Here is a 24,187-nt window from a genome sequence, read left to right as displayed (position 1 = left end):
GAAGAGAGGCAGACCATCAGGAGGATTAGTAACATTTATATCTCAAGGAATTGCCTCAACTGAACTTGATGTGTGTGAACCAATTGCGCAGGCGATCAGAATACTGTATAATAACAAAAGCTTTATCCTAGTGAATGTTTACCTCTCCCCAAGAAATGGGCTAATAGCTAATGACAGTGATTGGAGAAGACTGTCAAATTTTATAGGTGACTTAGAAGCCAAGCACCCCCAGTCAGTTTATTACGTCTGAAAGTCAGTGCATATTGGTTCAATTCAGGCATCAAACCAAGCCATGATTATGGAAACTTTACTATGGTGTAGCACAATATCCACATTGACAAGCCATCATTTGTAATTTACAACAAACTAGAATCCCAAATGATGGTTTGAAGTATATTTTAAGATACTGTAATTTAACCAGATGTCTAAATTGATGAGCCCCGTTTAGGACAATTGATCTGCCCTGAGGGCACCTGAATCTACAGTCAGAAATGCAGAGCAGACAGAGAACAGAAAGGAAAAACGTTTCATGGTTTGGGTTGCAAAATATGATTAGAGCAAACCATGATTTGGTGCAGTGTCCAAAGGCACTATATCCTAGCATGAAGGGTGCACATCTACTGGGTTATGGGGCTAATTTTACAACATGAGACATGCTTATGTGCATACATATATACATGAATAGGTTTCCTGTATGCTTCCTGTAGACAATCCCACCTGTTACAAAAAGGGGATATGGACTAGAAAAATGAATGACCTCATTCATAAATGTATGTGTTTGTTTATGCAAAATATTCACCCTCCACAGCACATAGTCAGTGTGTACACATAGGACACAGTATGAACTAGCTTCCAAGGCATTATATAAGCTACAAGTTTTATGGAATCCTTTCTAAATAGATTCATGAGGTGGTTTCTCCTGTTGTCATTTGGTACAAGTCACACATCACATCTGCTTTTACAAGATTTGCATTACCTTCCAGTTAGTTTCTGGGGGCAATTAAAAATGCTGATCTTAAGTATCTTGGCCTCCAGATGTGCAAGACTTTAAAGATAACCATATCACCAAGCCAAATGTTAGTTTCATAAAGCCTTAAATGGGCAAATTTCAGAATTGCCTTTCTGTTTGCACTGTTTCCAATAAACAATAGCATGTTTGTAAAGACTTTCAGAAAGCATTATATTCAGATTCCAGACTGGAGAAAATGTGTGTGCGTGTGCGTGTGTGTGTATATATATATATATATATATACACGCTGAATACTCATACCTCTACTGTTTGGGTTTTAAGTCCTCACCCAAGTTGCTGCAGCAGAAAGGATCTCAATGTAATCAAAAAGTTTTCTTCAAAATCCAAGAAGTCATATCAATTATGAAAGGACCTTACAGATAAAAGAATCTTGTTCCTTTTGCAGGTATACTGGCTTTTTCCTTGTTTGAGGATTCTTAAAATATGGGTTATCTAGATCTCAGATCAGCCATCCGCCTCTCCATGTTCTAGATTGTCAATATTGTATGTATAGTGCCCTGACCTGGATAGGCCAGGCTAGCTTGATCTTATCAGATCTTAGAAGCAGAGTCAGCCCTGGTCAGAATTTGTCCACCAAGGAAATGCAGTGTTGCTGTGGAGCGCCAAACAATGGCAAACCACCTCTGAATGTCTCTTGCCTTGGAAATACTATGGGATCACCACAAGTTGGCTGCAACTTAGCTAAAAAAAAAAGTGCTGTAACAGGATATCAACCCAGGTAAAACATAAGATGCAAACAGAATAGGACAATTTACAACTCATGTATACAATGTATTTCAGTGTAATATATACATATATGCAAGACACTCACAGAATCTTTATAGGCTGCCAAAAGGCAATCACAATTGAGAACACCCGCCCCCACCCCACCACCCACAATGAGCAGTTCCTTAAAGAACAGAGTATATTCAAACTAACAAAAACCTGCAAACTAGTTGACATCCTTTTAATACTTATGGAAAAACTATTCTTCCTGCCCCAGTTCCCCAAAGTTATATTTCCACAGTAAGAAAAGAGAAACGTATTTTAGCCCAAATAACGCAAAGGATAAAACCCAAGTAACATAGCCAATGAATGCCTTTCCACAATACCATGTTTTTACTGCTCATTAACACCAAAATGATTGGAAGCCATTCTAATCAATGTAATAATTTCTGTACCTACATCAGCCATGTAAATTGCTAAACAGGAGGTGATTGCCCTCCACTGTTCTACTTGCCCTGTCTTTGATAACTTCCATACTCCTGGGCTGTGTTTTCATAGTACTTGCTTAAGAACTACCTTTGGAGAGTCAACGTTGATTAGCATCTGGAAGACTCAGGTTCTAATCCTCACTCTGCCATGGGAGTTTGTTGATTAATTTCGGGTCAGCCACATACTCTCTCCCTAACCTATCTCACAGGGTTGCTGTGAGGATAAAATAGAGGGAAGTAGAACCTCATTTTGTGTCCCCATTGGGGGGAAAGGTAGGTTATAAACGAAGGAAGCAAATATTATTATTATTATTATTATTATTATTATTATTATTATTATTATTATTATTATTATTAATTTATTAATTTATTAATTTATTTATTTATTTATTTATTTAATTTGTATACCGCCCGATCCCCGAAGGGCTCCGGGCGGTGAACAACATTCACTACAACATCAAGAGGAACGGTCGTACAAATATAAACACATAGGCTCCATCCCATAAAATAGCTTAAAACTCATAAAACAGCAAAAAACCATAATACATAATAAAAGGCGTCCGACCCCAATTTAAAACCTACCCCCATGGGGGGGGGATGGCAGGACCCCTCAATATGAGGGGACCCTGATGTAACTGCCCTAGGGGCAGGGCAGTAAGGGGGCACCATGTCAGCAGCTGGACACTTCCACCGGCACTGGCCCGGTGGAACAACACAGTCTTACAGGCCCTGCGGAACTCACCCAGGTCCCGCAGGGCCCGGACAGCTGGAGGAAGGGTGTTCCACCAGGCCGGGGCCAGTGCCGTAAAGGTCCTGGCCCGCGTGGAGGCCAGCTGCATCATAGAGGGGCCGGGGGGAACCAGGAAGTTGGTGCCTGCAGAGCGCAGAGGCCGAGTTGGGACATATGGGGTGATGCGGTCCCGAAGGTACGAGGGTCCCAGGCCACGCAAAGCCTTAAAGGTCAAAACCCACACCTTGAAGATGATTCGAATTCAACCGGGAGCCAATGCAGCTGTCGCAACACAGGCTGGATGTGTTCTCTGAAGCCTCCTGTGAGCAGGCGTGCTGCATGTTGGACCAGTTTAACTTCGAATCAAACGCAAGGGAAGGCCGGCGTACAGCGAGTTACAATAGTCCAGCCTGGAGGTGACCGTTGCATGGATCACAGTGGCCAGATCCGCCTGGGAGAGGAAGGGAGCCAACTGCCGGGCCTGGCGAAGATGGAAAAATGCAGTCCGGGTTGTATGGGCCACCTGGGTCTCCATTGAGAGAGACGAATCCAGGTGGACCCCCAGACTGCGAACAGAGGGGGCCGGCGCCAATGAGACCCCCTCCCACACCGGCGGCTGGGAATCCCTAACCTCACCCCTGCGGTCTAGCCAGAGGATCTCCGTCTTCGATGGGTTCAGTTGCAACCTGCTCTGCTGTAACCAACCAGCTACCGCCTCCAAACAATGCTGGAGAGCCGCAGGGACGACAACCGCTCCCCCCTCCATCAACAGAATGAGCTGAGTGTCATCAGCATATTGATGACAGATCAGCCCAAAGCTCCGCACCAACTGAGCAAGTGGTCGCATATAGATGTTAAATAGGTAAACTGGATCACACATTACTCACATGAGGAATGGGAAGCACAGAAGAATTTCATTATACAACTGTAGAGAAGAGGGAAGTACAAGCCACTTATGCTTCTTGTGTAGCCACACAAGCATGTAGGTCAGAGTCAGCAGGCCAGTTTGGCACATTCCTGCCTATCTTGGATGAACAGCTGAGAGGCAGATTCATGACTGATGTAAAGTTTCAAATGGCTCAAGCCCTCTAGCAATTAGTTGAGTCAAATTCAATTTCCTCTGAGACAAGCTTCACATTTTTAAAAAACGTTAGTCATATTTGCTTCTCAAAACTACATCAGCTTTCTAGAAATCTTGCAGCTCCAGTCAACTGCTCTTGAGAGTAGGATTACCATCTATCAAAGCAATTACTGGCTGTTTTTGCTCAGCCAGAATGATGCAAGTCCTATGGTCTGGGCCACTTACAATGGGCACATGTGTATTAGGCTTCAGTGTCTGCCAAACAGCCATGTATACTACCTATTTTCCCAGTGAACATCCCTAATGTTTGTCTATAGCATTATTTTTAAATTGCCTTTCCACTCAACTTGGGTTTCCCCAAATGGGAGTCAATAAAAACATTAAAACAACATTTAACCACATACATTCACATTTTTGGATCTATTTATGTTTCTTTTTCCTAACACACATGCTACATCTTAACTGATTTGCAAAACTAGTCAAGGCCAGGCTTCAGAAGCCATTTGCTGAGAATCTCAGGCACTCTTTCCCTTTGTTCTCTAAAGTCTTACTATCAAACATCCAAAACGGGCTGGAGGTACAAAGTGGGAAAGAGGGAGACAACCTGTGTGGAATTTACTCAGAAGGATAGATAGGCAACCTGTGTGGAATTTACTCAGAAGGATAGACCTGTGATCTTTCACTGCACAAACCCCATAGTGGTTGGTGCTTTTGTTGTCCTTAGAAGCACAGCTAAAAGATTTTCTATAGTGTAATGAAATTAAAATTGGATTATTATTTTTTTTCAACTAGACCAGATTTAACATTTCTCATTTGGGCAAGTTGTTAGCTTTTAAAAAACTGAATCTTTATTGTTTTAATTGCTTCCACCTTTGATGTTTAACTTTTATAAGTCACCTTAGGACAAGTATTTGCAGAATTTGGGAGTTTTAACAAGTACAAATGTCAGCACACAATGTAAGTGCCAACACATGCTTTAAGTAGACTCCATGATATAACTTTTAATCATAGTTGAGAAACGGAGCAAGATATCTATATTAAGGAATACTGAACATACATACTAAGCAATTTTATAATTCCACTCTTTCCGTATGAATGCTTATCTTTCTCTCGGAAGCTGTGTTTGACATCACACAGCCCTTTTGGCAGTCACCGTCTTAGCATTTAGACCTTGGCTTATGTTTGTTTATGTAGCTCAAGCCAAAACTCAACATGTTCCAGCTTCCAGCAAGAGGAATGAAATGACAATCCCCTGCCTGAATGAGAACAGACCATATATTAAGAATAACAAAATTAACTTCACACATGCACTGTGTGTGGGTATGGAAAGCTTCCAGTGTTATAAGCATTCCACACAGGTGGTCAGTCAATGAATCAACTGAAGGGCACAGCTCAGAGTTAATTAAAAAAAAAGATTAAAGAACTCATATCTGCTGAATTAACCAAGAGAAAAGTATTGATTTTCACACAGTACAGAGTGTTCAGTATTTGTTCCTCTGTCTTTTGGTGGCCAACCAGCGTTACCCCAGAAATTTCGACAGAGCAAAGTCCATCATAAAGAGGGGGAAAGGTAGAAGACAAATAAGTTGGTTTTTTTAACTGAGATTAGTAGGCCAAACCCAAAAGGCTTTCTGGAAGCTGCATCACCTGGTGATATTAAAACTCAGACAACCTCACAAATAACAGGATCCTACCTATTGTATATATATACAACTTTTTAAGTGGTGATATCCCTGCTTAAATGAACTTGCTACTTTGAACCATCTATTGACAGCAGTAAGTTGTATGACTTACCCAATTCCTTAGATCCTTGGCTTTCACTTGCCAATTCCCCCATTTTAACCAGAGCATCAAAGTACCCCTTTGCTGCATATGTCACACCTAGAAAATGAAAAACACATGGTCATGTAAATTTGCACTCTAATGGCTCCTTAAGAGCTCCACAGCAGAAATGTTTTCTTTGTAGGGCTGTCAACTCCAGACTGGGAAATTCCTGGAGATTTGGGAGTGGAGCCTGGGAAGAGCAAGAATGAGAAAATCCCTAGATTCTGCATCACATCATGCAAATTCTGCTGGTCCTATTATGCTTATCTGTTCCAGAGAGAGAGAAAAGGGAGGCAAATTTATAAAACCCAACACAAACAGATGAAACAAGGGCAATATCATTTAAAAGAAGTGGGAGAGCGGCTGAGTGGGAGTGAGGAGGTTGCTGAACAGCAGAATTGAGCAAACAAGAATGCAGAAATGAGCAAAAGACAGTTAAAGCAGTGGTTGTTGACAATAATAGCCTTGGGAGATAGACATCTACTCTCTCTGAAGCCACACCATTGTATAACGAGCTATGAAAATGTAGTTTCTACATGTCTCTTTCAAAAATAAGATATCTGGGGTGGACACATTGGCCCCATCTCCACACATCCTCATGCAAAATAGTTAAGAGTAACCTAGGAGTTTCTAGGTCCATTGTACTATTACATTTTAAGATAAGCTGATTTCAGAATTCCAGTCAGGAACTAATGAGGGCTGCATTCCAGATCTTAAAGCTGCAAAACAAGATTACAAATTATTGGACTTCTGGGGGAGGGGGGAACACAAGTAACCATGTGGTGATTTTCAGTTTCAGGCCTTTAGCATATATGCTATCATGCTTTAACTTCACTTTAGAAAATGAGATGAAAAGATTTGACGAACAATTTGTGGACCGTACAACATGATCTCAGGGCCTGCTTGTGGCCCATGTATCATATAGCCACAGCTTTAGATTAAAAAACCTACCAATGATCAGTTCATCACAGATTCAGATAAAGTTCTTATTGACCACTTATGATCTTAGAAGTTATAGAGTGTACAAAATTGCAGGGAATGTAGCCAGAGGTGTAGCACCAAGGGGATGGGGGGGGGGGTGCGACGCACCAGGCGGGCACCCCTGCAGAGGCGTTCCGGGGGCGGGGGGGTGTTCCAGGGACTTGGAGGGGCACACGGCGCACGCACACACCAGGCACACTTCCCCTTCCCTCTGTCTCTGAATGTAGCCAAATATGATGAAAGATACATTTGTGGCAAAACACCATCATTGTGGTGGCCAGAAGAGGGTTCTGTACATCCGCAGGGTTACATACAGCAATATGTTATCTAACGCAGGATTTGACATTCCTTAGCTTTCTCCTTTGGCAGCAGATGGGAGAACATGGAAAAGCATGGAAGTGTGGACTGTGTACCACTGGTCTCATGATCCAGAAAGGGTCTGATCCTTCTGCTATTGCCCAGGTTTTGTTAAAATAACTCCCTGAAATTTTGAGCCTTGAAAGCAAAATCATGCACAAAACATATGGAAATCTATTGTGTATGCAAGAATTATTCAGACTCTTAAGACATTCATTTACCCTTGAACAGAATCTGGAATTTTCATTTGGGAGGAGGCCCACAGAAGTGCACACATTCCTGGTTTGTTAAGGTGCCAGAAAACACTATTAAATAGTCAGTTATCACTGACTTCCATTATGGCTCATGCTTATAATTTGCTGACATTCCAACTGTGGACACACAAAATCACTTTAGACAGATAACCAAGAGATTCCTCGTCATTAAAAGAACATGATGCACAGATCTGACAACACAACAGCCCTTTATAAAAGGTTCCAAATCAAAACTTCTTAGCCTGATAGTACAATCTTACACTGATTTCAATTAGTTTAGACTGGCATAACTCTGCATAGGATTGCACTAATCTAAGGCTGGATCTTCATATACTAAGAGATGTGCATCTGGAAAGCTCAAAGTAGATGTAATTAAGGCATAGACTGCAAAGTATTAATTGTCAGAGATGATTGCTGGAACTATCCAAAATGCTGGGGTGAAAGGACACTAAAAATGTACAGGTCTACAAGGTGAATGTTGAATTTGCATTCTGAACATTCAGAGCCTAAATAAGAACTGGAACACAAGACATTGCAAAATGAGCTTTTCCCTTTGGAAACTTCCAATTTGCAAAGGTAGCAGGATGTCAATTTATATGTTGATGCTGCTAGTTAGGAAAACAACTGACCTGTTTCTGGGGCCTGTGGGGAACAGCGTGCATGCAGTGGAAGTAGCAAGAATCTTTGAGAGTTCTTTTTTCAATTACGAGCCAATTTCCCACTAGGCGGCATGTAAGTGACCTCACACAATATGAAGAGAATTTCTGAACCTTGAGACCAACACAAGACAGCTTAACACCCATGCACACCCACACATAAAAGGGATCGAAGCACAAGGACAGAATGGAGAAGCCCAACAAGATGGTGGCACAAGCCTGAGACTGTATAGGGAGGGGTGGTATATAAACCGAATAAAGTGAATAAATAAAATAAAAGTAGAGATGTAAAGCTTGGACAGGAATTCCGGAAAGTTTAAGAGTATTTAGTTGTTGTTGTTTTTAATGTCCTAGAAAAGGCTACGCTGGAAAACTTTCTCCTTGGGTTGGGTTATAGATAAGATAAAATAATGTAAAAGTACAATTATTTATTAACAGTTTGTAGAGGTCAACATAATTAATTCTACCATTTAAAAGAGTTGTTGATTATGTGCATTGATTATATATATATATTAGCAGCAAAGGCCACTGCAGGGGAGTTGCAATGGGCCCTAGCAAAGGGTGGAAGCTGAAGCATCTCCTCTTGCAATGAAAGGTGTGGCTAAGGGGGGTAGGGTTGGAAGGTGTGGGTTGGGGTGGGGGAGGGTGACAAGGAGTGGACTGGGGTATTAGGAAGGTTAAAAGGTAAACCTGGGTGGGAGGAGGGTTGAAAGGTGCGGCTTAGGGTGGGGGGAGGGTGGAATTGGAATGGTTTGGGGAGGAGGGAGGCCTTTGCAGAGCCAGCAGATCAGCTGTTCCACAGGCTGGGCTGACTGTTGGGGTGGGGGGAGGTGGGAGAGCTTCTGGGGGCCCAGGGAAAGAAGCAGCGCCAAGGCACTGCTGCTCTGCAGCCAGGAGGGAATCGAATATCTTCCACCAATATTGGCCACCCCACTGGTAGAGGGTTAGTCATTATGATGTTCGATTTTTTAGCCATTTATTGTTTAGGATAAGGAAAAATAGGTATGTAACATATGGGGGCATCATTTTGTATTTTTGCCTCCCTTCAAAAAAAATGTAGATCCAGACCTGCTTTACACACACATAGCTGCCAGAAAACCTGCTCTAGGAGGATTGCTATCCCCTTAGTAGCGTGTTCCAAAAGATTAACATTACATGTATTGACTGGGGCCAAGGCACAGTTTAAAAAAAAAACACTTTAAAATGCACAGAGTAAAATACAACAAACAGATGTTTGGAAGCAAGCTACTCTCTCAGCAAAAGGCTGACACTGGATGTGATACTTGCTGAAATCTACCCTTTGTAACTGGCTGGTATCTTTGCTATGTAATGTGTGAAACCACCACAACTTGACTGTGTTGCTATTACTTACAGCATGAATCTTCACAGGTAAGAGACTTTCAGGGCAATCCTAAGAATACTTTCCTGTGAGTAAGCCCCATTAACTAAAATGGGATTTTGTTTCTAGTAGACTTTAGGATTGCTCTCTTTGTAAGTGGTGACACTTAGAAAACCTTGCACCAAAATCCAGTTCTTCCATCCCCAGAAAGAATGCTTAAATTTTAGTGAACTGGGATTTAGGCAGCCTGTTTATTCACTAGCATTAGACCACAGCCTCATTCACATTGGTAACTAAATCTCAAACATACATTGTTGATGCAGAAGTAAGTTCTATTACATTCAATAGAAATACCTCCTGAAACAGAAAATGGATAGGTTTTCTATTGCTACTGTTGCAAATAACTAGTTGCATTGGTTTCAGTGGAACTTGGTCATGATTAACTTTAGATAGATCAGGGCCTTAGTCTTTAAAAAATATCATAAATCTCTTAAGTTTGTGTTTACTAAAGGAAGGTTTGCGCTATCTATTTAACTATGGTAATTTTATTCCTTTGCGGATTAGCCACCTTTAGAGCATTCTTGTATATTATCAAATTTAAAGCTGTATTCCATAGCTGTAACTTTTTAACATCTATTTTTAATAGTAACATACCAAAAAAAATAAATTTAAAGCTGTATTCCATAGCTGTAACTTTTTAACATCTCACAAGGCTAAGAAGAAAAAATCCCAAGTTGTATCTATCACTTTGTTGTCAGTAAATCAGCAGCCTGTTTCTGGCTCATCATTTTAAGGAAGATTTCCTGTCATTTCTTTTCACAAAGTCTGTCCTGTGACAGCCCTTCATACTTCATATGTCATAAAATGATAATATGTTTGCATCTTAATTCAAAAAGCTTCCCAGTTTGCCTGTGGTAGACAAAAGCATGCCTGACTCATTTTCTAACTTCAAGAACAGTGCTGACAAACTACACCTAGTAGTGGGTCTTACCTTCTCCCCCTCCCCAAATGTCAGAGGACTGTTGTTCCCACGGTTGTCATGTTACAGCCATGACAGCATGCACAATACCACTTTGCTTACCTGCCAGGGCTTTTTCATAGTTCTTTCCCATGGAAATGAAGTTTCGAAGGCTAGGATTGAACTGTTCCATGATAGTCTATGAAATAAACAAACAAGACATTAGTAATTTAAGGATACCATACAGAGACTGCTAAAGCATTCTTACATTCTTTGTGTACACAAGTAGGAGTACGTAAGAGGCTGAGTCACACCACCATGTAGAATAAAGTCTTGGAAAGAGAATGCCTCCTCTAAATGCACAAACACACTGCCACACAGAGAAGACAACTCAAGAGTCAATGACATTTTACAAAACAATGATGCCTTTTTGAAACCCAGTCCAAGAGTTAAGTATATCACTACAGGAGATAAGTAATTCTAGACACCACAGAACTCTTCTGTGACTATTCATTCAGCCAGGATTGGAGATAGGAAGCATAAACAAATACCAGAGGGACAGAAAAAGAGAGAGAGAAATCAGAGGATGTAGCATTAGAACATCTGGCAATGGGGTACAAGCACTTCAACGTGTAAACGAAGTATAAACAACCAAGTTGACAGGAACTGCAAATTAAACTCATCAGACATGGTAGAAACTGGCTTAAGCACATTTTTTCTAAAGTATTTTCCTCTTTGTAGAATTCCATACAAAGAACCACATAACATTGCCTGAAGTCATGCCTTCCAGTTGCAATTTAAATATATGGGTTATGAAACTTGAAGCTCTATATGCCAAAAACATTCAACAGCTTAAGTTAAAGAACAGGAATAAAGGAAGCCTAATTTTCAGTTATAAGGCTGAAACAGGACAGCCACAGCCCTTCCTCACACCACGCTCCGATTGTAGGACGACTGTAGGACTGCTTGCATCGCTTTCATTCCCTGTGGACCACGTGGCTCAGCTTCAGCTGTGCAGCAGCGCTGGGGTTTTAAGGACGCTGAAAGAGAGCTGCTGAGCACGAGTGGCTTGGCACGGTGGCAAGAGACAGTAGACATCGGTTGGTTCTACTCGGCTTGGCAGCGTGAGGAAGCAGAACAGGACTGGAAAACGGGGGGGGGGGGCTGCCAAGGGACATGCCCCAAATAGTGGCAGCCAAGATTGAGAAGGAGCACAGGGCAGGCCAACTTGTAGGTCCTTTCTCGGAGCTCCCCCCACCCCGGCCGAACCTGAGGATCTTCCCACTGGTCACTGTTCCTAAGAAATCCCCTGGCAACTTTCATCTCATTTGCCACCTCTCATATCCAAAGGGTTCCTCTATTAATGATGCCATAGGCCCAGAGCTAAGCTTGTTGCGCTATGCACCCTTAGATCCCAAGGTCTCTATCGTCTGCTCTTATGGCCCCAGAGAATCAATGGCAAAATATGACATTCCATCAGCTTTTCGTTTACATACTTACTCACCCAGATGATTTTTGCTCATTGGGGTTTAAGTTTCAGGGTGGTACGTAGACAAGGCCATGCCCTGTGCAGCTTTTGAGGCCTTTAGCACATTTCTTGAGGGGGAGGGGTAAAGGGGCACATGGCAAGCCACCCCATGCCCCACTACTTTTTTTTTGTGAGCTCAGCTGGCAGTGGCACCTGTAAGGAGCAGTTGGCCACCTTCCAGGTTCTGGTTGGGGAGCTGGTGTGTTCCGTTTCATCATGGCCCTAGGCAGCAGGTGCATTCCCCACCCCAACATCTCCTTCCACTTGCCAACCCTCTTCAGGGAGGACGGCATTCATCTATCAGAATGGGGCATAGACACGTGGCTCCACAACATCAGGTTTGCTTTGTGTGATTGGTTGTTGGCACAGGAGACTTTGGTGGGAGCCAGCTGGCGTCCTTGCTCTTTGGCAGATTGGGCATGGAGACATCCATTTTGGGGAGGAGTAGCCTGCATGCCAGCTCTCCCCATTGGTTGGAACCAACCAAGAGGTCTTGAGGTGTGGGTTGAGCTCTGATACCACACATCCAGGTGGGGGCTCCTGGTCACTCACAACCCCAAGCAGCAAGGGGAGTTTCATTCAGAGGCCCGCACCTAGATGGCTCCCACTGGTTTGCTGCTCCTGGTTTCCCCCCAGCAATAGGGCCTGGGGGAACATTACCTGGGAGGGCAGCAAGCAAGGGTGCTGCAATCAGTAAGACCAGTGGTCCGATCGGTCCCCTATGCTGCGTCTTTGCTTCCTTTGTCAGCTTTCCAAAAACAAGTTGTGGCCGATTTCCTTCCACAAACATCTTCTCTCATGCCTCATTGTGGGCCCTCCTTGGGCTGCAAACGGCAAACAACTGTTCAGCACATGACAATTTGCAAATCTCTGTCCTGTTGATCTGAAGCAAAGGGTTGCTAATGTCTTTGATCACTGAAAACTCAATGAGAACTTTTAAGTAATTCCAAGTAGTTTGCTGATTGAAGTGCAGGAGACAATAAACAAACACATTGTTCTATAACCCATAAAAGTGTCTTTGTAAAAACACTTGTTAGCCAAAATTAGGACCTGAAGGATTACTGGATAAAATTACTGGATAAAATGTTTGTCTGACAATAGTGCTTACTCTGGTAGTCTTGGTCATGTGAAAAAAGAATGGACAGAACTATTATAGAAATGCCTGGAAGATCAATCAATGCAAGTATATATCTAAGACAAATTTTCTAAAGCCAAACTAATTCTAAAATAAAAAAAAATTCACTAAAATATTATTCTGTAGGAGGCCCTGAAAAGAGGGGAAACCAGTCTCAAAAACGAGAAACTTCAAACAGAGGGCAAACTCTCACCTTGGGTTACTGAAGTATGTGCTTTAACTGTTTTCCCTGCTCTACATAATCACCACAAAGAATAGCCCTTTGTCAGGTGTGTAACAGGCTGTGAATGAGTCATCCGGCCCACCTTAGCTCCACAATCCAAAAAAGCATTCAATCATTTTGTAGCTATGGCCTTTTAGAAATGGCAGAAGGAATTCCACTGGCTAAACATTGTAGGAAGCAAAAGCAACTTTGTATTTTCAGATCAAGAGCTTAACCTCAGAATTAACACGAGCTTACTCTGCAGTCAAGCAACCCACAGTCAGATAATGGAAAGACCGGTTGAAGAACAAGTTCAATACTTAACTCCTTGGACCCCAAGGAGTTTGCTTCAGCTCTAATGCAATTCAGATGAAGATTTTCAGGTTTTCTTTTTCTTTCCAAAGCCCAAACACATGTAACAGATAATACTCTCCTTGATGTGAAAAATCTATTCTCTGTTCCATTTCTATACTTTTTAAAATTGCTTAATATACAGCTAATGGGCTAGAGTGCTTTTCCACCTCAGAACCTGATCTGCTGCCTATGATTTTTTCCCCCCTCTTGTCCTGTGTTTTTTCTTTTGGTGGAATAGTAATCCCAAAGAATGAACAATACAGCTCCTGAGCTGGCAAAGGGGACTATATAAGCAAGTAAACATGTCTCTGTGTTAAGTGCCATGAAATCACTTTCAACTCATGAATCAAAGGCTGATTACGTACAAGGTGTTTGCTGTGAGGTGGAGGCAAATGTCTGCTGCAGCAAGATAGAAATTTATTGTATGGACGTATTTCCTCCAGCTCCGCCTTCGCTTTCCACTCTCTCTGTGGCAAGCAAATTCATTTATAGCGCAATTCTAATTTTGCTTCGATGCCGGAGGACAGTTCTGCCAGTGGGCACAGCTTTGTCCCAGACCTCTTCCCTCCATCCACAGCCAGCTTACTAGTCTTACAGTCCACTCCCTCATGCCACTTTGCAAACTTCCCCTTCACCCTCCTCCCTGTTGCCATCCACTTCCTGCTTCTTGTTCTGCTGTATCATTCTATTGCCCATGGCCTCCCTGCTCCTGCATATCTTTAGATTTTTTGTTAAAAAATCATATTGATAGATCAATAAATCGCTCCTAACTCTTTAAAAAGTAAAAAAAAGTAAGACCAATCGATCAGTCCAAACCCCCCATTTGCCCCTGCATTTCATAATCAAACTGGGACATCTCCAGCCTCGTAGTTTTTTTGCACAAGCAATCAGAAATTCCAGACAACACCAGGAAAAGGCCGCCGGTCTTGACGCTTGAACATAAGAACAAGCCTGCTGGATCAGACCAGAGTCCATCTAGTCCAGCACTCTGCTACTTGCAGTGGTCCACCAGATGCCTTTGGGAGCTCACATGCAGGATGTGAAAGCAATGGCCTTCTGCTGCTGCTGCTGCTGCTGCTGCTGCTGCTCCCGAGCACCTGGTCTGCTAAGGCATTTGCAATCTCAGATCAAGGAGGATCAAGATTGGTAGCCATACATTGACTTCTCCTCCATAAATCTGTCCAAGCCCTTTTTAAAGCTATCCAGGTTAGTGGCCATCACCACCTCCTGTGGCAGTATATTCCAAACACCAATCACATGTTGTGTGAAATTTTTTTTCCTTTTATTAGTCCTAATACTTCCCCCAAGCATTTTCAACGTATTCCCTCTGGTTGTGTGAGAAAGAGAGAAAAAGTATTGTGAGAAAGAGAGAAAAATTTCTCTCTTGTCAACATTTTCTACCCCATGCATAATTTTATAGACTTCAATCATATCCCCCCTCAGACATCTCCTCTCCAAACTAAAGAGTCCCAAACGCTGCAGCCTCTCCTTATAAGGAAGGTGCTCCAATCCCTCAATCATCCTTGTTGCCCTTCTCTGCACTTTTTCTATCGCTTTGATATCCTTGGGTTTATAGCACATCAGGAAATGGACGATCATGAACCTGGGGAGCTTGGCAAATGGCAGCTCACATCCTTTTGCGGTTTTGCATTTTGCATGCCGCCATTACTCCCCACTCACTTCCTGTCATAAAAGACAATCAGTTCAGGCAAAGTGTTCAGACACCATGTTCAAGATTTTTCTTTCATAGTTTGCCTTTTTTTTATGTTGATATATCGATCGATCTGTCCACCACAGCCAACAGCCGCATTAGCCTGCAGACTGATGCAATTGTCCTTAACTAAGGCCAGGGGAAAGGATCCCCTTTCCTGACCTTGTCCCCACCCCCAGTCTCTTCTGGGCCACTTGCCTGAGTAGTTAAACATAATTTAACTTAAAGGAAACGTTTCAGCCACATGATGCCAGTCGCCCACCTCTCCCCCAGTGTCTGCCTGCCTGCTTGCTGTCAGGCCAGCCCTGCCTCCCACACCCCTCCCTCCCTTAAAGGGCCTCTCCTTCCCTCACCTGGCTCCTCCTCACCGTGGCTCCTCCTCACCATGGCTAGGTGCCCCTCCTTGAGACCCTCCCTTGAAAGCACTAAGATTTACCTCTGAGTAAAAAGATGGCACTCTTTACTCTCACATATAAGGGGACTTTGCTACCCTGTTTCCCCGAATATAAGACATCCCCTAAAAATAAGACATAGTAGAGGTTTTGCTGAAGTGCGAAATATAAGGCATCCCCCGAAAGTAAGACATAGCAACGTTTTTGTTTGGACGCATGCCCAACGAACAGAACACAGAAAAATAAGACATCCCCTGAAAATAGGACATAGCGCATCTTTGGGAGCAAAAATTAATATAAGACACTGTCTTATATTCGGGGAAACACAGTATTGAGGAACATGGACTTACGAGTAAGGAGCACCTAAGGCTTTGACCTGATCCTAGGAACATATAGGCAGGGTGTTGAATTCCAGTACTGTACAGTGCTTCTTTGGGAGGAAGTCCCAGTGAAAGGGGGGCTTACTTCTGAGTAAACATACCTCAGATTAGGGCCACAAGCCTCTCTGCAAGGCCACCTGACCTAATCCTTCCCATGTTTTGATTTGGGAAAGCCAAGATCCCTGAGGGTGTAGATTTCTAAAAGTTGCAAATACTTGGGAGTAAATCTGAATGAAAATGGAATTTCCTTCTGACACCGCATCAGTCTGCAGGCTAATGCAGCTGACACCTCGGGGATAGGGCGGTATAAAAATCTAATTAATAAATAAATAAAATAAATAAATAAAAAGCAACCTGGAGAAAAGTGCCTGCAGAAGCGCCCCACCTGCAGGCACCCTGAGGCTGGCCAGCAAAACCCAGTGGGATTCCACCAGGAAGAGGCAGCTGAGGGAAATAAAAGAGCTGCACTCAGAGAAGGAGAACGAAAACCTCTAGATAAAGGGCAGGTGGTGGGACAGGGAGGTGTTTGGGCCTGAAGGCAGCTGGCAGGCCGCCGCCTCCCCTGCGAGACTGGAGATAGTAGCTGGGGTAACATTTCAGAACTCAGCAGCAACTTCTGTCCCCTCCCAACATGTCTGCTGGAGCTTCCCAAGATTTACTTGTAGCCCACACCCATGGCCGCTTCTTGGAGAGGGGGGTGGAAAGTTTCTTGCCAGTTTAAAACAAAGGAAGGTTGCTGGCTGCCAAGTGTACACTGATACAGGGGCAAGTAATTACTTGTGATTAGAGAGAATCCACACACACCCGGAACACTTGCAAATCCCATCTTCAGAGCAAAGAGAGTAAGAGCTAATATTTTTGCTGGATACATATGCAACATGCCGCATAAACCAGTGGTTCTCAACCTGGGAGTCGGGACTCCTTTGGGGGTCGAACAACCCTTTCACAGGGGTCGCCTAAGACTCGCTGCATCAGTGTTCTCCATCTGTAAAATGGATAAATATTAGGGCTGGGGGTCACCACAACATAAGGAACTGTATTAAAGGGTTGCGGAATTAGGAAGGTTGAGAACCACTGGCATAAACGGTAAAAGTTGTTCTTGGTTTCACTCTGAGCTTTATGTAATGCACCTGTAGGAGAAAGAGCTCACAACTGCCCCCATCCAATCTCCCAGGGAAATGAATAGCTACTAGAGGTCTAGCTACTGGAGACCCTGGCCCTAGCTGCAACCCCACTGCTTCAATAGAAAGAAAATTTAGTAATCCCCCTCCTCTTAGGTCAATGGCATCTAAGTCACAGATATAGGTAAGGCTGCTATATTTCTCACCGGCCTTTTTGCCACTCATCCTCCACCTTACTGAAGCACTAGTTCTAAAGAGTACGCTCCCAGGGGAAAGAGACAAAAAGCAAAGATAGGACACTTCTGTTGAATAAGCCAATTCAACATCTGCTATCTCAATTGAAGCCGGCCATGCAACTATAAAGCTCATTTTCTGCCTGAAGCGTTTTTATCCCTCCTTCCTGCAGCCTGTTCTTTTGAGACCGTGACCACTGTAATTTAGTTCAGCAAATGCAGCTCACTGTTAATACTGAAGAGCAGCAGCAGCAGAGCATCTGCCTTTCTGGCATTTAAGACAGCAGGTTATTAATTTCAAAACAAGCCACAGTCTCTTCAAGGCAGTGCGTCGGAGCCTGGAGATTTCAAAATAGTACATTGTGTCTTGAGGTATCTTTGTTCAGACTTTTAAAAAATGTTGGTTAGCTCAGGAATTTCCCTTTAAATCCTCAGATTAGTTCTGAGCAATGGCTTCACTCCAGAAGTTTTCCTGACAGGCTACCAAGTCAGCAGACACCAAGTGCTGGCAAAGAAGACCACCATGATGATGGAGGAGGAGGAGGAGGAGGAGAACTGTATTCAGAGGAAAGTTTCAACACAGCAAAAAAGAAAAGCTTTAAAGAAACAAGGACTCAGATTTGCTCTAGAAAAATTCAAAAATGTTCTCCATGAACTGCTTTATCATTTTGATTTTTTCATAATTAAAAGGCTTCCTCAAGATATAAACTTCAATGGGAAAAACACCTTATGATTCATACCCTTTGCTTCAATTTGAAGATACAACTGTGTAACTCCAGATGTGGTACAAATCAGCCAACCAGAATCCCATCTATCTATTGCATTTATGCTGCTTGTAGAAATATAATCTGGAAACTGGTGCACCGTGGTTTTTTATGATGGTATGTGTGTGTGTATATATTTGAAGATACAACTGTGTAACTCCAGACATATGTATATTTTAAAATGGTGGTGGGGATTGGGATTCCAGTGGTTGCAAGCAGAAGAGACTGGCAGGAGAGTGGTTCAAGAGGTTCAGCAGGCTATGCCCAGCAAGCCACCTGAAGAGGTCCATTTTGTACTTGACAAAGTTAACCATACATCAAGGCTTTAAATAGGTATGAATATAATATTTAAGCTATCAGCCAGCAACTACATATCATGGGAGGCAAACTTTTAATATAATCACATTGATTTGGTCCACAAAGATTTGTTATACTTTTTAGTCCCCGAAATTCACTGTAGGGCTACTGCAACTCTCCAGCCTGGTCCTAAAAAAACAGCTCACCAAATAAACCCACTGTATTAAAATCCACTGTATTTATACATGTACCTCTGACATCCTACCAATTGATCCCCTGAGCAGGTCACAGCAGTTTATATAACATTCCCAGATGCTCTCCACATGGATCAACAAAACGACACCAGATGCCTCCAGGAGATGACTCTTGAAATTCTAGAAGTTACTCTAGTAAGAGGCCCCATATTGCCAGTCAGTGTGAGCCGTTTCATCCAGAATGATCTACGGTGCTGCATCAGTTGTTCTTCCAGTTAAGACAATGCACTGAATCACTAGCTGTGAGGTGTTGGTGGATTATCTTCCACCATTATAGGAGGCTTTTATATATGACACATTACTTTATCACACTGAAGAAAATCTGCACACAACGCATCCCCTGGGAAGGAAACATATAACATGTGAGAAAGGAAGCTGCAGTCCTTTTTAATTAATAAAGTATCACTTTTCCAAAGTCGGTTTCTAGCCATTACAACTAAAAAGGCCCAAACAGCTGTAGGCACTTAAAATGTGTACTGCCCAGATAAATTCCTCACTTGCAGAAGAACAGCAAAATGGCACAAGTGTTCTCTCTTCCTCGGCAGAGCGATAATTTAATGTATCACATATAATTTATGAATTTATATTAGCTATCTTGCAGAAAGGGAAATATATCAATATTTGTCATCTTTCTACATACTTTAGTTACAGAACAGCAAAAAAAAACCCCTAGTCCAGCAAATAAAACACTATTTTGTATTCATTTGTACATATATTTAATTAGGATTTTCAAAGAGGAAAGCATTTAATCTTTCTAATATCACATAGCTTGTGTGGTCACTGCAGGAAAAAAGAAGCAAAATGCAAAATGTTTTGCTGAAGGAAAAACTCAAAAGAAGCTCCATGGTTTCATTTAACTGCTGTTAACACAGAAAATAAAAGAGAAACAAACTCCTTGTAAAAAAAATGCCTACTCCTTATTGGTCTCCTGATTTCAGCCCAATGTTCACATGAGGTTAATGAGAAGCAAATATTTCTCAGGAATCTTACTTCATCCACAGCTGCTTAATGAAGATCAAAGCAGGGCACAATTAGGGAACCTAAGCATTACACTGCAGTCAACTGTGACACGTTCCCTTTCTATTTCCAATTTGGCAGTGACCTGAGTCTCTTTCTTGACTTTGTAGGATGCCTTTAACAGTGTTTGAGAACATTTGGTCAAGCAATTGTGTAACCTTATCCTGGACTACAATGCAAATACCAACAACAGACCATAAGCAAAGCATGTGATTTGAATAGACAGATTTAATATGCCAACACTGATTTAAATCTAGCACACCCAGCCATGAAAGTCTATAGCTCAGGTATGCTACTCCTCCATTTAGGAAATCAGTAGCAACATGACCGTCTTGCTAATCCAGTACAAGCATGGAAGATGTTATACCAGGCCTTGAAAAGCATGGACAAGACATTCCAATCCAATAAAGCTTTCAAGGGTGTAAACTCGCCCTGTCAGAACATAGTTTTTATAGCACATTGCAGAGATCCTGTGATACACCTCTGAAGATGCCAGCCAAAGATGCAGGCGAAACGTTAGGAACAAGATCCATCAGACCACCGCCACACAACCCGGAAAACCCACCACAATCAGTTGAATCCAGCCATGAAAGCCTTCGACAATACAGAGATCCAGTAAGCTTGAAATCTCCTGTTTTGTTTTTTGTTCTGGTCACATCAGGGCTCTCTTTCCAACACAGCAGATTTTCTATAACCATTTCACGATTCCCACCATTCTTTAACTGCTAGATCCTTGATGTAGTCACCATTAGCACTGAAAAATGTCCCATTTGACTGAGTCTCTCTGATTTGTCACAAGCCTTATCCAACAGGATACCCAGTCCATTCTCTCTGGAAATGATAGCTCTTCATTTTAAAGAGGAACATTTCTAACCCACGCAACTGAGAAATAAAGTTATGTAATTTCAGAGCAGTTCTCAAAAGTGCAGAAATGACAACACAAACAAATATCTGGAGTCGTAGGGGCTGTGCCAAAGGGAAGCTTGCTTGTTATAGTTCAACAGGCAGAACTACAGTTCACCAATGAAAATTGTGGCACACCTAGTTCACATAATCCATCACCTCCCTTACTAATATTATAGAGCATGCTCATCACCCACAACTGTCCATCAATGTGACATCTGCTTCTGTTTATTTGGACTGACTGAGGTAATTCCTATGGATTATGGTCAGCTGCTGGATGGATCATTCAGTTGTCATACACAAAATAAATAATGGATATAAATATAGTCAGCTACAAAGGCAAAATAGACAGAGGTGTAGGTAGCTTCCCATGCCAAAACAAAATGCATCCAGAGGAGGAGGAGGAGTTTGGATTTATACCCCACCTTTCTCTCCTGTAAGGAGACTCAAGGTGGCTTACAAGCTCCTTTCCCTTCCTCTCCCCACAACAGACACCTTGTGAGGTAGGTGGGACTGAGAGAGTTCTGAAGAACTGTGACTAGCCCAAGGCTGCCCAGCAGGAATGTAGGAGTGGGAAAACACATCTGGTTCTCCAGATAAAACTTCTGCCACTCAGGTGGAGGAGTGGGGAATCAAACCCAGTTCCCCAGATTAGAATCCACCTGCTCTTAACCATAACACCACGCTGGCTCTCAGGGGAGGTTGTAGCAGAGCTTTACACAGCAAAAGTCTGGGTTAATGAAAGCAAATAGCACTCTAGCTTAATTTCCGCCCCATCAGCATCACCAACAAGTTGTTTGCTTTCTATGCGCTGTCTATGCATTGCTTGGGAAAGGGGAGGGAGGTAGAAATGTAACACAAAACCCTAGCCAAAAAAAAAAAAGCTGAAAGGGTTTTGTGGTTTTGTTGCACTGCTCTAAATTCCCCTGGCATTACCGCTCAACTCATTCAGATTGTTATAGCTTTAATTCAGCTGACAAAAAACTGAAACTAATGCAAAACAGAAGTGATCCGGGACAGGCGAAAAAGGCCTTCTTGCTGGGAGAGATGAAAAACAACAGAATTAATAGAGATGAAAAGTACGTTTCTCCATATCTCATAGGAATATGCAGACTGCTAATTCGGGGGCATCCTTTTGAGAGAATCTGACTACCTTCAAGTTTAAGGGAGAAGGATTTGAGCACAACCATAAAGATTCAGGCAGTCAGGAACTAATTAAAAAACCATAATTCAATCTCCACGCCTTTCAAGAGCTGTTTTATTAATGATATTGAGGTGGGAAAGAGACAAGCCACAAATGTTTCTCAAGAAAGCTGCAGTTCCAGTCACTTCAACTGGTCCTGTAACAAAACATAGGCCGTTTCCGCACGGGCGAAATATGACGTCGTGGAAACGGTAAAAGAACCGCCATAGCGAGAGCGTTCGCACGCGCAGCGGTGGAGGTGCGCATTCGCGCCGTCGCGGAAACGCTAAACCGGCGCGAAGACGCCGTATTCAGAAAACGCTTTAAACCACTCTTTTTCCCCCTGTGACGCATCGACGCCGCACTCGTGCGAACAGCAAGGGAGCCGTCTTCAAAATGGCGACTGCCAGACGGCCAAGCTGGGTCACCTTTTCCCCCCCCACACACACACGTTCGTCCCTGGTGCTTTCCCTGCATGGCCAAGCACCGTTCCCAGACCCATGCGCGTGGACTGACGGGAGCTGGGTGGGGAGGCACTGGCAGATGGGGGACGGGCAGGACATCAGGGCAGTCACGTTGTCCATCGCACTGCTGCGTGGGCATGACGTCGGGCCTGCACGGCTTCGCAAGTGCGCAGGCGCAACATCGCGAGACGCCGCTTCCGCAGCGCTTCAGTGCGAACCGTCACATTTCTGCGGGGCTGCGGACGCCCGCAGCTCCGCCTGTCTGTGTGAACGCTTTTTTTCGTATGCGTCGCAATTTGCGACGTCATCGCGTCGCTGCTTTTGGCCGTGCGGAAACGGCCATAGATACGTACATGTTAGAACAATCCTCATTTTCTGCATTCTTACAGTACTTGAAAAAGAGTCAAAAGGTAAACAACTCCTGGACATCATTTGGATTTCTAACGTTCCCCTCAGCATGCAAGAATAGGGCAGGGTTGAAATCCACCAGCAGCAAATGGATTGTAGGAGGGACATCTACTCAGACGAAAGTCTTGTTTTGTTCAGTGGGGCTTATCCCTAAACAAGTGTCCTTAAGATGGCAGCCTATGATATTCTTGGAGCCCCTCACAACACCTGAGAGGCTGAAGGGTTCACTGGCCAACTCAACTGGATAGGCATCCGTTTATTCCAATTTAGCGCTTGGACTACATTTGTTCTCTCATTCTCAAATGCACAAACATAGACAAATGACCAGCAAAAACTTTGATCTGCAAATCCTAACCAGAATATCAAATTATAACTGCCAATTTTAATTTCAGGGTAATTTTACTTATCTAAGAGGTTACATTGATCATGCAATGCAAAATGCAGAGATGTAATCCAAAGAAGTTAAGGACCAAGTGTTGGTTCCAGCACGACTCTTGCCATAAATAAAACATGGAAGCAGATCATAGCTTGTTTGACTACAGAAGATCCATAGATGGAAACAGTAGCTCATGTTAAGAAATCTAAGCCAACTTTTCCCAGCTTGGCAGAGAGGCACAGTATAGAATCCAAGGACCTTAGCTTTTGCCACTTCCCAGGGTAGTTGTATCTTGGCAGGAAAACTTTGGTGTGAGACAGCTCACAGAATAAGGATCCCAGGTTTGAGCTTGACTTAACAGAGTCTGGAGATTTACATTAGCATAATCCTCTGAATGTTTACTTGAAGGAAGGATTGCAGTGCTGGTAATTAGGATTATCAGGAAACAGCAGTCAGGAGCTAGTAGTAACTGTGCAGTCTGACCCATTAAAAAACTGATGTTAATGCAGGCACAGATACGCAGGGCCCTAAGCCACACCCAACATTTTATTTATCACATTTGTATCCCACCCTCTTCCAAGTTGCTTAGGTGGCCCATAAAATAGTGAACAAAACTAAGATAATTTTATCCTGGCTTACAACTCCCTTTTCTGTCTTATCAAGGGATTCACTCCTCTCTCTAACCCACCACTCCTAAACTTTTGTTCCTCAACAGCGATAACCAATTTGCTATTTTTAAAAACTCTTTTTAACATAGCCTCAAATATGATGAATTCATTTCTCTTCCAGATGCTGTCATTTATTTTCTGCTGGTGCCAGTGCTTTCTATGTCCACTAAATGGTCTTCTACATGTTTGGAGGTACTAAACTGTGTTTCCTAATCACAGTTTATGGATGGTTTGTTGACAGTGGTTTCTCACACATTTAAATGCAGAAATATCAGTTTGCTCAGCAGATCTGGCTCCCGCAGCTGCTTATTTATTTATTTCCTTCACCGAGGCCCGTTCTGAGCGGGCCAATAAACACAGGTGTAGGACTGTAAAAAACCCATGGGGGGGGGGG

At 42.9% G+C, this 24,187-nt stretch overlaps 1 protein-coding gene across 6 annotated transcripts in view; it reads right to left on the bottom strand.

Moving 5' to 3' along the window:
• The window catches only part of BAIAP2 (BAR/IMD domain containing adaptor protein 2), a 156,016-nt gene that overhangs the window by 108,470 nt on the left and 23,359 nt on the right, over nt 1-24,187 (bottom strand). For all 6 annotated transcript variants that reach the window (XM_048488494.1, XM_048488492.1, XM_048488498.1 and 3 more), the window contains exons 2-3: nt 10,527-10,602; nt 5,829-5,915 (exon numbers count right to left, since the gene is read on the bottom strand). In XM_048488494.1, coding sequence (XP_048344451.1) covers nt 5,829-5,915; nt 10,527-10,602 — 163 coding nt within the window. The remainder of the gene's footprint in view (nt 1-5,828; nt 5,916-10,526; nt 10,603-24,187) is intronic.

The sequence above is a fragment of the Sphaerodactylus townsendi genome, linkage group LG03 (assembly GCF_021028975.2).
Source record: "Sphaerodactylus townsendi isolate TG3544 linkage group LG03, MPM_Stown_v2.3, whole genome shotgun sequence".
NCBI classification, from domain to species: domain Eukaryota; kingdom Metazoa; phylum Chordata; class Lepidosauria; order Squamata; family Sphaerodactylidae; genus Sphaerodactylus; species Sphaerodactylus townsendi.
The sequence above is the reverse complement of the archived record's forward strand: the minus strand, read 5'-3'. Positions and strand labels throughout refer to the sequence as shown.